The sequence below is a fragment of the Oncorhynchus masou genome, chromosome 13 (genome assembly GCF_036934945.1).
Source record: "Oncorhynchus masou masou isolate Uvic2021 chromosome 13, UVic_Omas_1.1, whole genome shotgun sequence".
Lineage (NCBI taxonomy): Eukaryota > Metazoa > Chordata > Actinopteri > Salmoniformes > Salmonidae > Oncorhynchus > Oncorhynchus masou.
In genome coordinates this window covers 81,616,736-81,632,518 of record NC_088224.1, presented here as the reverse complement: position 1 = coordinate 81,632,518, position 15,783 = coordinate 81,616,736, and the positions used below count along the sequence as shown (strand labels likewise).

Genomic DNA, 15,783 nt, shown 5'->3' with positions numbered 1-15,783 from the left:
GAACAGACAGGCCAGGGTAGAACAGAACAGAAAAAAGCAGGGCAAAACAGAGCAGAGCAGGGTAGAACAGAGCAGAGTAGCGCAGAACAGGGCAGAGCAGAACAGGGCAGAACTGATCAGAACAGGGCAGAGAAGAACAGGACAGTACAGATCAGAACAGGGCAGAGCAGAACAGATCAGAACAGGGCAGATCAGAACAGGACAGAACAGGGCAGGGCAGGGCAGGGCAGGGCAGGTCAGGGCAAGGCAAGGCAGAGCAGGGAAGGGCAGAACAGAACAGGGCAGAGCATGGCAGAGCAGAGCAGAGCAGGGCAGAGCAAGGCACAGCAGAACAGAGCAGGGCAGAGCAGAGCAGAGCAGGGCAGAACAGAGCAGAACATGGTAGAACAGAACAGAGCAGGGTAGAGCAAGGCACAGCAGAACAGAGCAGAGCAGGGTAGAACAGAGCAGAACATGGCAGAACAGAACAGAGCAGAGCAGGGTAGAACAGAGCAGAGCAGAGCAAGGTAGAACAGAGCAGAGCAGAACAGAGCAGGGTAGAACAGAGCAGAACAGGGCAGAGCAGGGTAGAACAGAGCAGAACAGAGCAGGACAGAGCAGGGTAGAACAGAGCAGAACAGAGCAGGACAGAGCAGAGCAGAACAGAGCAGGGCAGAGCAGAACAGAGCAGGGCAGAGCGGAGCAGAACAGAGCAGAACAGAACAGGGCAGAGCAGCATAGAGCAGGGCAGAACAGAGCAGAGGAGAGCAGAGCAGAACAGAGCAGAACAGAGCAGGGCAGAGCAGAGCAGAACAGGGCAGGGCACGGCAGGGCAGAGCAAGGCAGGGCAGGGCAGGGCAGGGCAGGGCAGAACAGAACAGGGCAGAGCAGGGCAGAACAGAGCAGAGCAGGGTAGAACAGAGCAGAACAGAGCAGGACAGAGCAGGGTAGAACAGAGCAGAACAGAGCAGGACAGAGCAGAGCAGAACAGAGCAGGGCAGAGCAGAACAGAGCAGGCCAGAGAACAGAGCAGAGCAGGGTAGAACAGAGCAGAACAGAACAGGGCAGAGCAGCATAGAGCAGGGCAGAACAGAGCAGAGGAGAGCAGAGCAGAACAGAGCAGAACAGAGCAGGGCAGAGCAGAACAGAGCAGGGCAGAGCGGAGCAGAACAGAGCAGAACAGAGCAGGGCAAAACAGAGCAGAGCAGGGCAGAGCAGAACAGAACAGGGAAGAGCATGGCAGAGCAGGGCAGAACAGAACAGAGCAGAGCAGAACAGAACAGAGCAGGGCATAACAGATCAGAACAGGGCAGGGCTGAACAGATCAGAACAGGGCAGAGCAGAGCAGAACAGGACAGAACAGAGCAGAGCAGGGCAGAGCAGAACAGATCAGAACAGGGCAGAGCAGAACAGGACAGAACAAAGCAAGGCAGAGAAGAGCAGGGTAGAACAGAACATGGCAGAGCATGGCAGAGCAGAGCAGAGCAGGGCAGAGCAAGGCACAGCAGAACAGAGCAGGGCAGAGCAGAGCAGGGCAGAACAGAGCAGAACATGGCAGAACAGAACAGAGCAGGGTAGAGCAAGGCACAGCAGAACAGAGCAGAGCAGGGTAGAACAGAGCAGAACATGGCAGAACAGAACAGAGCAGAGCAGGGTAGAACAGAGCAGAGCAGAGCAAGGTAGAACAGAGCAGAGCAGAACAGAGCAGGGTAGAACAGAGCAGAACAGAGCAGGACAGAACAGAGCAGAACAGAGCAGGGCAGAGCAGAACAGAGCAGGGCAGAGCGGAGCAGAACAGAGCAGAACAGAGCAGGGCAAAACAGAGCAGAGCAGGGCAGAGCAGAACAGAACAGGGAAGAGCATGGCAGAGCAGGGCAGAACAGAACAGAGCAGAGCAGAACAGAATAGAGCAGGGCAGAATAGAGCAGAGCAGGGCAGAGCGGAGCAGAACAGAGCAGAACAGAGCAGTGCAGAACGGAGCAGAACAGAGCAGGGCAGAGCAGAACAGAGCAGGGCAGAGCAGAACAGAGCAGGGCAGAGCGGAGCAGAACAGAGCAGAACAGAGCAGGGCAAAACAGAGCAGAGCAGGGCAGAGCAGAACAGAACAGGGAAGAGCATGGCAGAGCAGGGCAGAACAGAACAGAGCAGAACAGAACAGAGCAGGGCAGAACAGAACAGAGCAGAACAGAGCAGAGCAGGGCAGAGCGGAGCAGAACAGAGCAGAACAGAGCAGTGCAGAACGGAGCAGAACAGAGCAGGGCAGAGCAGAACAGAACAGGGAAGAGCAGGGCAGAGCAGGGCATAACAGAACAGAGCAGAGCAGGGTGGGGCAGCCAAGTGTCATGACGTTGGCCTCTTTGGGTATAGCAAGCCCCATCCCCCTCTCCCTGTCTCCCCCTTTCCTCCTTCAACTAGGCTGCTGTGGTCAGAGAGACGTCGTAAATTCCTGAGGATCTCCTCATGGACACACAGTATAGAGAGAGTAAATTTTCATAGAGAACAAAGGAATTCCTTCCACCTCACAGAACTTGAGGTATGAACAAATGTAATGTTCTGGAGAAAGTAAAAAAGATCGGTGAAGAATCCAGCTACGAACTGGTCCGTTTGTCACAACTTGGGGAAGCTCATGGGAGACCGTGTGGCCACATTACCATAACACTGTTTATATAATAGCCTCAGATATTGTTGTATAAGATGAATGAGTGAGTGTGATAATGTTTACACAATTTTACAATGTGATTTTGGACTGTTTAATGAAGGAAAACTCAAAAAGGGGATTGGATTCAGAGGACCACCCCTGATCCCAGTTAGGGTCAGACGTCCAGCCCTTTTCTGCCATTCCAAATAAAACCCAACTTTGAGAAATTATCACCAGACCAGGTTGTGGACCATTGCTGAATCTTTTAAGGATACCACATGGTGAAACTCTTAGACTATCGATACCTACAGAATAAGAACAAGTCTTTGATATTAATTACTAGTCTGCAGCTAGGAATTCGGTATCATTGAACGCGAAGAACGACAACCACCGAAACATCCACTCTATAACGAAATAAATGAATGTCACTCTGAACTATCCACTATAACCACAACAGAGAGAGAGAGAGGGACAATTCTACAAAAGAAACAAACTTTTCACCAGCGATCAAGACGACACACTGAGCGTAAATATATATATTAATTGCAATTGTTCCCGAATGAGTGAGCGTTCATGTGCAAAGGATTAGCATTTCAATTGTTATAATTATCACTCTGTAGTGACTTCTTAGTCGACCCCCACTTCCCCTCTTGTCTAACAAGCCGTCATGCCAGTTTAGCCCACTAGGGCACATTCTCCTATCATTTCATGTAACCACATTTTTCTTGTTTGACTGTTTGTTTATGCATTTCTGTGAATTACTTAGTTAGTAATAAATACATGATTTAAGACAATTGATGTATGGATGACTCATAGTGAAGACTGGGTTCGTGCATATATCCAACAATTTACGACGTTTGGAATGAGACTAACGTGAGGTAAAATAAATAATTCATTAATCAGAAGACTATGGATCAGATATGAAAATATCTGAAAGGTTATATTAGGAAATTATAACCTTGTAATCTTAATATTTTTCCTTGGTGCCCCGACTTCCTAGTTAATTAGTTACATGATTAATCAGTCTAATCGCGTAATACTAATTAAAGAGAATCTTTGATAAAAAACTATAAGTCTTCAGTTTAATGATAGTAAAGACACGACACAAGCTTCAAGCACTGAACTGCTGCATAGTAAGAATTTCACAAAGCGTTTTATCACAATGTCAGTCAGGTAAAAACCATTGAGGCTGTAGAGTGACAGTGGTCAACAGGGCATTAAGACAGAATAACATGTCACTGTCAGGCATGCTCATCACACACTGTTTATGTGGTCTGACGTGGCTATAATCGGTACGGTAATCATTACAATGACACATCTAACCACTATCATAGACCAAGAACAGAGGAGCAGACAGAGGCACAGAGGAATTCAGGAATTTGCTTCCTTGTAAAACGATGTCATACCACTACTTTAATATTAATATGACAGCTGTAAACGTAGAAGAATAAACCCTTCAGAATAAGATTAAAGGGAAGTCAATACTACAAAATGTCCACTGACTATTTGCCAGCCATTGAGGTTAAAGCAGGTGGGGGAGTTATTAGGCAGTAAGCCTTGGAATCCACGCTGTGTGAAGTTAACAAGGACACATAGAAGAAGGACATATCGCTCCTCTTCCTCTTCTTCCACCCGAGGGAAAATAATGTTATGTGACCCTTCTGCCGGGTGCAGAGACATGCAGGTCAGAGTTCTCCTCCACTCACCTATCTGGAAGAAGGTGACATCAGACTTGACCCCTGGGCCTGCCCCAGTGCTGGCTGCGACCTCCACACTGTAACGGATCCCTGGAGCCAGGCTGGGGATCAGCAAGGAGAAGGTAGAGCCGTCCACCGTACGGTTGATATGGTATCTGCTCTCATTCCCCAAACACCAGATCTGACAGGACAGAGAGAGAAGACAATATAACAGTGTTCTGATGGTGGTGTGACATGTACAGCAAGTTAGCTACTTCTGGTTGATGCTAATGTATCATTTCAGCGCAGATTGAATTATTCCACCCAGGTATTCCACATATAAAAACACTGGGACACATTTTTCTGTGTTTCTGAGTGTGTTCCACACAGAGTCTGTATTAGCTGTGGTAGCCATGTCCCCCTGTCTGAGTGAGTGTAACCTAACCCCATGAAAAGCTAAGTGTGGGTCAGTACTCACCTCCATAACCCTACTGCAGCAGCAGCAGCGGCGCAGGTTTGTCAGTGACTCACAGGGAGGAGACAGGGCTCTCTCAGGCTAACTCGATCCAGGGCTCTCTCAGGCTAACTCAATCCAGGGCTCTCTCAGGCTAACTCAATCCAGGGCTCTCTCAGGCTAACTCAATCCAGGGCTCTCTCAGGCTAACTCAATCCAGGGCTCTCTCAGGCTAACTCAATCCAGGGTCACAAAGTGCTTCATTCATTCTTCTCAGCATGAGGGCTGCTAACCTCAACATCCTGAACCTGGCTACCCCCAGCATCTTAAACCTGGCTAACCCCAGCATCCTGAACCTGGATAACCACAGCATCTTGAACCTGGCTAACCCCAGCATCCTGAACCTGGATAACCACAGCATCTTGAACCTGGCTACCCCCAGCATCTTAAACCTGGCTAACCCCAGCATCCTGAACCTGGCTAACCACAGCATCTTGAACCTGGCTAACCCCAGCATCCTGAACCTAGATAACTCCAGCATCCTGAACCTAGCTAACCCCAGCATCCTGAACATGGCTAACCCCAGCATCTTGAACCTGGCTAACCCCAGCATCATGAACCTGGATAACCCCAGCATCCTGAACCTGGCTAACCCCAGCATCCTGAACCTGGCTAACCCCAGCATCTTGAACCTAGATAACCCCAGCATCCTGAACCTGGCTAAGCCCAGCATCCTGAACCTGGCTGCCTCTGCTTTCTCTACCCCCACCACCGTATGTTAACATCCCTCACACACAGACGTGTGTGTGTGTGTTTGGAGGTAGGGGGTAGTGTTAGAAAGCCCCAGAAGCCTGAGGGGCTGCTTTAGGAGTGGTGGTGGAAAGAAGCGCCACTAGGGACCATATGCAGTAATGACCAAGCAACGCTCCCCGCGCCGGATTTAACAACCATGAAATTACTATAAACCCTATCGGCAAAAAACATTTACCTGGAAAATTAACAGTGGCTTAACTTTTAAACTGACTTTGCTGTGTCTCCCCTCCAACACTAACCTACAATCCCTGTGACAAAAAATAACTTTCCAATTAAAATGTCAGTACTCACACTGCATGTTATATGAGGAGTGTGCTGGCCATAGCGAGGGGGTTACACAAAGAGAATACTTATGAGTGAACACAGAGAGGAGGGAGTGGAGCAGAGGACAGAGAGAGGAATGCTATGGCTGAACAACAAAATTAGGCTGACCTGTACCAAAAACAGATGGAGTGGAGTAGCCCTTTCCTGAAGTCAATGACCAAAAGCTCCCCCTTTGGCCTCACGGGTGGAACGTTATTATATAACGTTGTCAGAAATTCATTTTTATTTTATTTTTTTAACAATGAAAATCTGGTGTTTTCTATGTCAAACAGTTTTGTTATCTTTCAGTCTGATGTGATGTCTATAAAGTGAAATATTGGGATCCAAATTGAATACATTTCAACTCTATATCTGACATGGTATAGTTGTCTTCTTTTTTTAAGTCCATAACCATACTGTATTTCTGAGGTGTATTTTGTTTCAAAGTAGATTTGTTTAAGAATCACTCTGTGGGACCCTGATTTAGCCCACTGTCGTGAAAGATGAAACGGTTTAACAAGAGAAGCCTTCCCAAAAATATCTCACAAGCTTCGCTCTATTTTCCCTGCTATAATCTCACTCTCCTGTTGTCTTCACCTTGACTGGATTCTCTGTCTGTCTTTCCATTCATAACCCTCTTTCCAGCAGAGCAGAGGCGAAGAAATCCCTTCCAATGATTTAAGAGGCTCATAAGAGTAGCTTGTGGGCCAATGGCCAAGCGCCAATAGATGTTGAGAAAATATATCCTTATCTAGATGTTAAGCCTGCAGACCTCTCATCATTAGATTTATTAATCAGCAGGATGAATACACAATGTGTTGCTACAATGTATTTTTAATTTTTATTTGACCTTTATTTAACTAGGCAAGTCAGTTAAGAACAAATTCTTATTTTCAATGACGGCGGGTTAACTGCCTGTTCTGAGGCAGAATGACAGATTTGTACCTTGTCAGCTGGGGGATTTGAACTTGCAACCTTCAATATATGAGTCTAATGTATGGCTGTAATATATGGCTAAAATGTATGGCTGCTAAAATGTTTGGCCGCTATAATATGTGGCTATAATGTATGACTACAATGTATGGATATAATGTATGACTATAACGTATGGATATAATGAATGGCTGTATAGATAATACATCAGTTAGTCTAGACCTTCAGTAGACTAACTCTGAATAATCCACGAAAGGCCCTCATATTCAAAGCTGGACCTCGAAGCCACCCACTGGGCACACACTGGTTGAATCAATGTTGTTTCCACATGATTTCAATTAAATTCTGTTGAATCAATGTGGAATACACATTGAAATGACCAGTGCTATTCCCCTTCTGCTATAATTAGGGGATTTAGACCTGGGAAACCACGTAGGTGCAATTCATTATGAGGTAGAACAGAACCAGCAGGCTCTGGACCCCGTAGATTAGGAGTTGAATACTCCTGCACTAAGGAACAGAGAGCCTCCCAGGACAACTCAGAAAGTGTGTACATCTATCTAAGTCCACCAGATGGCACTGTTTCACAACCATTTCAGCTCTGACTATGCACAGAGGAAAATGATAACCTCTCCCCATGTATTACCTTACAGTCTGTCTCTCCTTTGTCTCGCTCTGTGTTACAGATAATGACATGTTGTTACAGTAGATATACCCTGCAGACCAGAGGCCAGGGGTTGCCTACATAGTAGTACACTACCGTAGTGCACTACCTTTGACCAAACTCAGAGTATATGTGGGTAATTTGGGAGTCCCTGCCAGTGTTCTCACCTTGTACTCCTGGACCACCCCGTTCTGCTCCTCCTCTGGAGGCGGTTGCCAGGAGACCATGATGGCGGTCCCATTGTCCCCGCTCTCTGTGACGGTAACCCCACGAGGGGCTGCACTGGGAGCTGGGTACAGACAGATAGACAGACACAACAACACATGTAAATGTAATACACCATCAACAGTAACACACACTGTCTGTCCCCAGCTGTCCGTCCCCACACACTGTTACAACAGTAACACACACTGTCTGTCCCCAGCTGTCTGTCCCCACACACTGTTACAACAGTAACACACACTGTCTGTCCCCAGCTGTCTGTCCCCACACACTGTTACAACAGTAACACACACTGTCTGTCCCCAGCTGTCCGTCCCCACACACTGTTACAACACTAACACACACTGTCTGTCCCCAGCTGTCTGTCCCCACACACTGTTACAACACTAACACACACTGTCTGTCCCCAGCTGTCTGTCCCCACACACTGTTACAACAGTAACACACACTGTCAGTCCCCAGCTGTCCGTCCCCACACACTGTTACAACAGTAACACACACTGTCTGTCCCCAGCTGTCTGTCCCCACACACTGTTACAACAGTAACACACACTGTCTGTCCCCAGCTGTCTGTCCCCACACACTGTTACAACAGTAACACACACTGGCTGTCCCCAGCTGTCTGTCCCCACACACTGTTACAACACTAACACACACTGTCTGTCCCCAGCTGTCTGTCCCCACACACTGTTACAACAGTAACACACACTGTCTGTCCCCAGCTGTCCGTCCCCACACACTGTTACAACAGTAACACACACTGTCCGTCCCCACACACTGTTACAACAGTAACACACACTGTCTGTCCCCAGCTGTCTGTCCCCACACACTGTTACAACAGTAACACACACTGTCTGTCCCCAGCTGTCTGTCCCCACACACTGTTACAACAGTAACACACACTGTCTGTCCCCAGCTGTCTGTCCCCACACACTGTTACAACAGTAACACACACTGTCTGCTCTCTCCTCACTTCTACTGCTCTCATAAATGGATCCTATCCAGAAGAGAACAGAAGTAGAACAGTCACAGTTGGACTGTCTCTATTCACTAGGGGTCTGTACTAAAATGACTATTTTCCTTTGTTCAGAGAAAGTGTTTACAAAGACATTTAAAAAAAATCACTGTTCATTCAAAAAAGAGAGAATTCTGATTGCAATGTTTACGCCTGTGTGTTCTGTGATGATTCTACCCTGATGAGTTTAATTAAAGTTCATTTATTATGACAACATACAACATAACACTCTTATTCTCGTTCCGATTGACTGTAATGAAATCAGTCGTTCCTGCTCACGGGAGTGAGGCCATCGTGTTTGAACTACGAAAACAATTAGCAACACAATTAGCAACAAAGCTTTGCTGAATACAACAAGGAAGAAGGAAAACACACACCCACACACATTTTGGCTAACAGTCTTTCTTTCAGTCAGCTCCTCTCTCATTCATTCCACATAACTTTTCACAACGCTTCTCTCTTTCATATGGCCTATATGAGCTCTGGGTTGCACCCAAACCCTGGAAGATTTTCACAACCACACAGCCACATCCTTTTCAATAATTAACACAGCACCTAGGTGACAAATAGTATTTGGGTTCATCATCCTGGGTTTCACGGGACTTTTTCCAACAGTACAACATCTGGCCTAACACACAGAAACACCACAGAACACACAATCATCCTTTACTCTCTACGCCCGCTGGGAACAGCTGCTGTTCTCACACACATGCATAGTTACAAAGGTCACAGACAAACTCTGTGCGCGCACACACACACACACACACACACAGAGACTTGTCCACCCACCTTCCTCCAGAGTCTTGGCTATCTTGACCTCACTGTCTGTTCCCTGGAACTCGTTGAAGAAGGGCCGAACTTTGAACTCGTAAGTGACTCCCTTCCTGAGCTGGGGCACCACAGTACTGTCCTCCCCTGGGGTTCTCACCTCAAACACAGCCCAGTCACTCCTCTGCTGGCCCTCTGGAGAGGCACGGTACATCACCTTATAACCCTGGATGTACTGAGACTGCTGCTCCACCTAGTGGCCAGGGGAGACAATAACACACATACACACACACGGTCAACTTGACTCCATTTAGGCACTCAGAGTGACTCGACAGTGGAAAGTCTCTCAGCATCATTCTGGAACATTATCAATAGACAGTTCAGTTGTAGCTGTAGGCCAGTTTTACTAATGTGGCTGTATCTGGCTGGCTGGCTGGCTGGCTGGCTGGCTGGCTGGCTAGCGAGGCCCGGAGTGTTAACTCATCACATGGTCCATCCACTTATCCATCCATCTATCCATCCATCCATCCGTCTGTGTGTGGGCCAGCAGAGCGGTTCCATTCGGAGCGTCAGCGATGTGTGGAAACCACAGCGCACCATGAGGTCATAGCCCAGAGGTTCTGAGAGTCTGGTCCTGGTTACAGGGGGCTAGAACAGGGCACCCAGAACAGCCCGGCCCGTCTCCTCCTGACTTACTGGGAACTCTAGTCTAGGATCAGGGGGGACAGTGCAGCCTCTCATACTGACTGACTCACACACACCAGGGGGCAGGATATGCTGAGGGTACAGAGACAGCCATGATGACAGAGATCATTTCGTATAATAAAGCATTGGTAAAGGTGGATCTTGATTTCGAGAGCCTCTGTGTTGTCAGTCAGGGATCATCTATGCATGTGCCTCTACTGTATGTGTGAACTCTACAATACAACCTATTGGTGTGCACTAGAATGGTACTGTACAGCACTGTACTGTACTGTAGTGTATTGTACTACTGTACTGTATTGTATTACTGTACTGTACTGTACTACTGTACTGTATTGTATTGTATTACTGTACTGTAGTGTATTGTATTACTGTACTGTACTGTAGTGTATTGTATTACTGTACTGCACTGTACTGTACTACTGTAATGTACTGTAGTGTATTGTACTACTGTAATGTACTGTAGTGTATTGTACTACTGTACTGTACTGTACTGTACTACTGTACTGTATTGTATTGTATTACTGTACTGTAGTGTATTGTATTGTATTACTGTACTGTAGTGTATTGTACTACTGTAATGTACTGTAGTGTATTGTACTACTGTACTGTACTGTAGTGTATTGTACTACTGTACTGTAGTGTATTGTATTACTGTACTGTAGTGTATTGTATTACTGTACTGTACTGTAGTGTATTGTATTACTGTACTGCACTGTACTGTACTACTGTAGTGTATTGTATTGTATTACTATACTGTAGTGTATTGTACTACTGTAATGTACTGTAGTGTATTGTACTACTGTAATGTACTGTAGTGTATTGTACTACTGTACTGTACTGTACTGTACTACTGTACTGTATTGTATTGTATTACTGTACTGTAGTGTATTGTATTGTATTACTGTACTGTAGTGTATTGTATTGTATTACTGTACTGTAGCGTCCAGAGGTCTCTCCAGAGTTGTTAGATCGGGTACAAGTCCAGGCTCTGGCTGGGCCACTCAATGACATTCAAAGACTTGTCCCAAAGCCACTCCTGTGCTGTCTTGGCTGTGTGCTTAGAGTCGTTGTCCTGTTGGAGGGTGAACCTTCACCCCAGTCTGAGGTCCTGAACGCTCTGGAGCAGGTATTCATCAAGGATCCCTTTGTTCTTTGCTCCGTTCATCTTTCCCTCGATAATGACTAGTCTCCCAGTCCCTAAAAACATCCCCGCAGCAGATTTCCTCTAGACATGTTTCTCATGGTATGAGAGTCTTTAGGTGCCTTTTGGCAAACTCCAAGCTGGCTGTCATATGCCTTTCACTGAGGAGAGGCTTCCATCTGGCCACTCTACCATAAAGGCCTGCTTGGTGGAGTGCTGCAGAGATGGTTGTCCTTCTGGAAGGTTCTCCCATCTCCAAAGAGGAACTCTGGAGCTCTGTCAGAGTGACCATAGCGTTCTTGGTCACCTAGGCCCCTGCCCCGATTGCTCCATTTGGCCACACGGCCAGCTCTAGGAAGAATCTTACTGGATCCAAACTTTTCCATTTAAGAATGAAGGAAGCCACTGTGTTCTTGGGGACCTTCAATGCTGCAGACATTATTTGGTACCCTTCCTCAGTTCTGTGCCTCAACATAATTTACGGACAATTCCTTCGACCTCATGGCTTATATTTTTCTCTGACATGCACTGTTTATTGTGGGACCTTATGTAGACAGGTGTGTGCCTTTCAAAATAATTTCCAAACATTTGAATTTACCACAGGTGGACCCCAATCAAGTTGTAGAAACGTATCAAGGATGACCAATGGAAACATGATGCACCTGAGCTCAATTTCGAGTGTCATAGCAAAGGGTCTGAATACTTATGTAAATAAGGTATTTATTTTTAAAATGTTCAATAAAAACCTGTTTTTTCTTCGTCATTATGCGGTATTAGGTGTATATTGATGAGGAACGGTATACATTTATTGCATTTTATAACAAGGCTGTGTAAAATAAAATATCATGGGGTCTGAATACTTTCCGAAGGCACTGTATCAGAAGCTAGTTTATAGAATACAGTATGTCTTATGCAACTAGTGAGGAGGTGTACAGTTATACTTTTCTTCTATTCAACATAACCTGGAATAGATCGACATGGAGCCAGTGGAATCATGGTAGCCAAACAGTGTTTAATAAGATATCCACGATCTAACAGCATAGAGGTCCTAACACCTCTGCATGCTGCCCTTTAATCTCTACCCCTCCTTTATAATCCTCTTTTCTCCTTCTCCTCCTCCCTCTCTCCTCCCACATCTGCAATCCATTTCAGCCTGAGAGCACTAGTTGGACACCTCTTCCTTTTCACTTGTTTTAACAGCAGTCAAGTGTTTTCAATCTGAGAAGGCACAGGCTGGCACGCTGCGCTGCTGGGCGGCTTATGGCAGTGGACTGTGTGTTGTGGAGTGTTGTGAGTGGGCCGCTGTGGGTTGGTTTAGCTCTGATTGAAGACAGGCAGAAAGACAGGCAGACAGACAGACAAGCAGAAAGACAGGTCTTACAGCAGCAGTGCTGGCCAGCGTGACTGGCCCTGACCAGATGGATACTTAGAGAGTTTTGACAGGGTTCCAGTCTGTTCTCTGCTCTGTCCATCTCCGCAGCGCAGTGTCTGTCCTCTACAGGACGCTAGCACATTAGCACTGCTGAGTGGGCAAACAAATCGACCGTGAGCACAGAGCGCTCCAGACCTAGCTACTCTCTATGGTGACTTTGGAGAGAACAATAAAAATTATGCATTTAAGTTTTAAAATTAATGCTAAAACATACAAAATACACAAAAGATATTAAAATAATACATAAACCATGTAGACTACCGTTCAAAAGTTTGAGGTCACTTTGAAAGTCAAATACCTTGTCAGCAACCATCACTCCTGTGTTCCAAAGGCACATTGTGTTAGCTAATCCAAGGTTATTATTTTAAAAAGCTAATTGATCATTAGAAAACTCTTTTGCAATTATGTTAGTACAGCTGAAAACGGTTCTGATTAAAGAAGCCATAAAACTGGCCTTCTTTAGACTTGTTGAGTATCTGGAGCATCAGCACTTGTGGGTTCGAATACAGGCTCAAAATGGCCTGAAACAAAGACCTTTCTTCTGAAACTTGTCAGTCTATTCTTGTTCTGAGAAATGAAGGCTAATCCATGTGAGAAATTGCCAAGAAACTGAAGATCTTGTATAACGCTGTGTACTACTTCCTTCACAGAACAGCGTAAACTGGCTCTAACCAGAATTGAAAGAGGAATGGGATGCCCCGGAGCACAACTGAGCAAAAGGACAAGGTCAATAGAGTTTCTAGTTTGAGAAACAGATGCCTCACAAGTCCTCAACTGGCAAAACACCAGTCTCAACGTCAACAGTGAAGAGGTGACTCTGGGATGCTGGCCTTCTAGGCGGAGGTGCAAAGACAGAGTCATATCTTAGACTGGCCAATAAAAAGAAAAGATTGAGATGGGCAAAAGAACACAGACACTGGACAGAGGAACTCTGCCTAGAAGGCCTGCATCTCGGAGTCGCATCTTCACTGTTGATGTTGAGACTGGTGTTTTTGCAGGTACTATTTAATGAAGCTGCCAGTTTAGGACTTGTGAGGCATCTGTTTCTCAAACTAGACACTCAAATGTACTTGTCCTCTTGCTCAGTTGTGCACCGGGGCCTCCCACTCCTCTTTCTATTCTGGTAAGAGCCAGTTTACGCTGTTCTGTGAAGGGAGTAGTACATAGCATTATGTAGAGTTTCTTGGCAATTTCTCGCATGGAAAGGCCTTCATTTCTCAGAACAAGAACAGACTGACAAATTTCAGAAGAAAGTTATTTGTATCTGGTCATTTTGAGCCTGTAACAGAACCCACATGTGCTGATGCTCCAGATGCTCAACTAGTCTAAAGAAGGCTAGTTTTATTGCTTCTTTAATCAGCACAACAGTTTTCAGCTGTGCTAACATAATTGCAAAAGCGTTTTCTAATGATCAATTAGCCTTTTAAAATGATACACAATGTGCCATTGGAACACAGGAGTGATGGTTGCTGATAATGGGCCTCTGTGCGCCTATGTAGATATTCCATAAAAACTCTGCTGTTTCCAGCTACAATAGTCATTTACAACATTAACAATGTCTACACTGTATTTCTGATCAATTTGATGTTATTTGAATTAACTTTTATTTTTGCTTTTCTTTCAAAAACAAGGACATTTCTAAGTGACCCCAAACTTTGAGCAGTAGTGTACATACATGACAAGAGTCACTCATTTTGAATGTCATCCCTAAAGTTGTGTTTTGAAACAGAGAAAAACACTCACCGTCCACTGCACTCTGACAGAGGAGGAGGAGAGGATGGTGGGGTTGTGAAGGTGGATGACCACATCTCCTAACTCCCTCTGGATCTGACGGTGGTCCACTCCCTGACTGGTGGGGGGGATCTGACGGTGTCCAGTATGAACAGCAGAGGATTCAGATCCCTGACTGGTCTAGACAGGGACAAGGTATCTGACAGGGACAAGGTCACAGACAGGGGACACCAGACATACACAAGGTCACACACGATAAATACCTGTCCAGTATGAACAGCAGAGGGTCCAGACAGGGACAAGGTCCAGACAGGGACAAGGTCCATGACAGGGACAAGGTCCAGACAGGGACAAGGTCCAGACAGGGACAAGGTCCATGAAAGGACAGGGACAAGGTCCAGACAGGGACAAGGTCCAGACAGGGACAAGGTCCATGAAAGGACCATTTCAGACAGGGACAAGGTCATTGGGACAAGGTCCAGACAGGGACAAGGTCAGACAGGGACAAGGTCCACCTCCAGACAGGGACAAGGTCCAGACAGGGACCTACCGTGTTTTGACGGACCCACCTTGTGTTTTGAGTGATGGGGCTGGGGTCACTCAGGCCGTAGGCGTTAGCAGCTCGGACCAGGAAGAGGTAGACAGCACTGGCCTTCAGGCCCTTCAGTACATACGACTCAGTCTTCACATGTTCTGCCAGGGTCTGCCAGCTGCTGCCTGACGCATGACTAGGAGAGGAGACAGAACAGGATGTTACACATCAGGTTTAAAGTTCATACACACACTCAGACCATAGGCGTATGATATGTAATGTTTTTAAAATTGTATATCACTGCATTAATGTTGCTGGACCCCAGGAAGAGTAGCTGCTGCCTTGACAGGAACTAATGGGGATCCATAATAAATCCCAGGAAGAGTAGCTGCTGTCTTGACAGGAACTAATGGGGATCCATAAGAAACCCCAGGAAGAGTAGCTGCTGTCTTGACAGGAACTAATGGGGATCCATAATAAATACAAATACACTGTGACATCACTTTATTTATTTTGGTCACAAGTGACCTCCTATGTCCTCTGCTCTTACCTGAAGGCCTCTATGATGTAGGAGGTGGGCGTGGCTCCTGAGAAGTTGGGCTTCCAGGACAGAGTGACCGAGGTGCGGGTGACGTCAGTGACCTCAGGTTTGAAGGGGGCGCTGGGGATCAGGTTGGGGTCAGTGGGTCTGGCCGGCTGCACTGGAACCCCAAACTCTGAAGATGAGGAGAGTATCATGAGACATTTTCTATAAAGCTAAATTAATACTTTATCAGT

At 46.3% G+C, this 15,783-nt stretch overlaps 1 protein-coding gene across 1 annotated transcript in view; it reads right to left on the bottom strand.

Annotated features, from left to right (window-relative positions):
• The window catches only part of LOC135553133 (roundabout homolog 1-like), a 331,155-nt gene that overhangs the window by 74,298 nt on the left and 241,074 nt on the right, over positions 1 to 15,783 (bottom strand). The window contains exons 12-17 of the mRNA XM_064985272.1: positions 15,557 to 15,722; positions 15,040 to 15,202; positions 14,487 to 14,606; positions 9,487 to 9,718; positions 7,628 to 7,749; positions 4,324 to 4,495 (exon numbers count right to left, since the gene is read on the bottom strand). Of these exons, the coding sequence (XP_064841344.1) occupies positions 4,324 to 4,495; positions 7,628 to 7,749; positions 9,487 to 9,718; positions 14,487 to 14,606; positions 15,040 to 15,202; positions 15,557 to 15,722 (975 nt within the window). The remainder of the gene's footprint in view (positions 1 to 4,323; positions 4,496 to 7,627; positions 7,750 to 9,486; positions 9,719 to 14,486; positions 14,607 to 15,039; positions 15,203 to 15,556; positions 15,723 to 15,783) is intronic.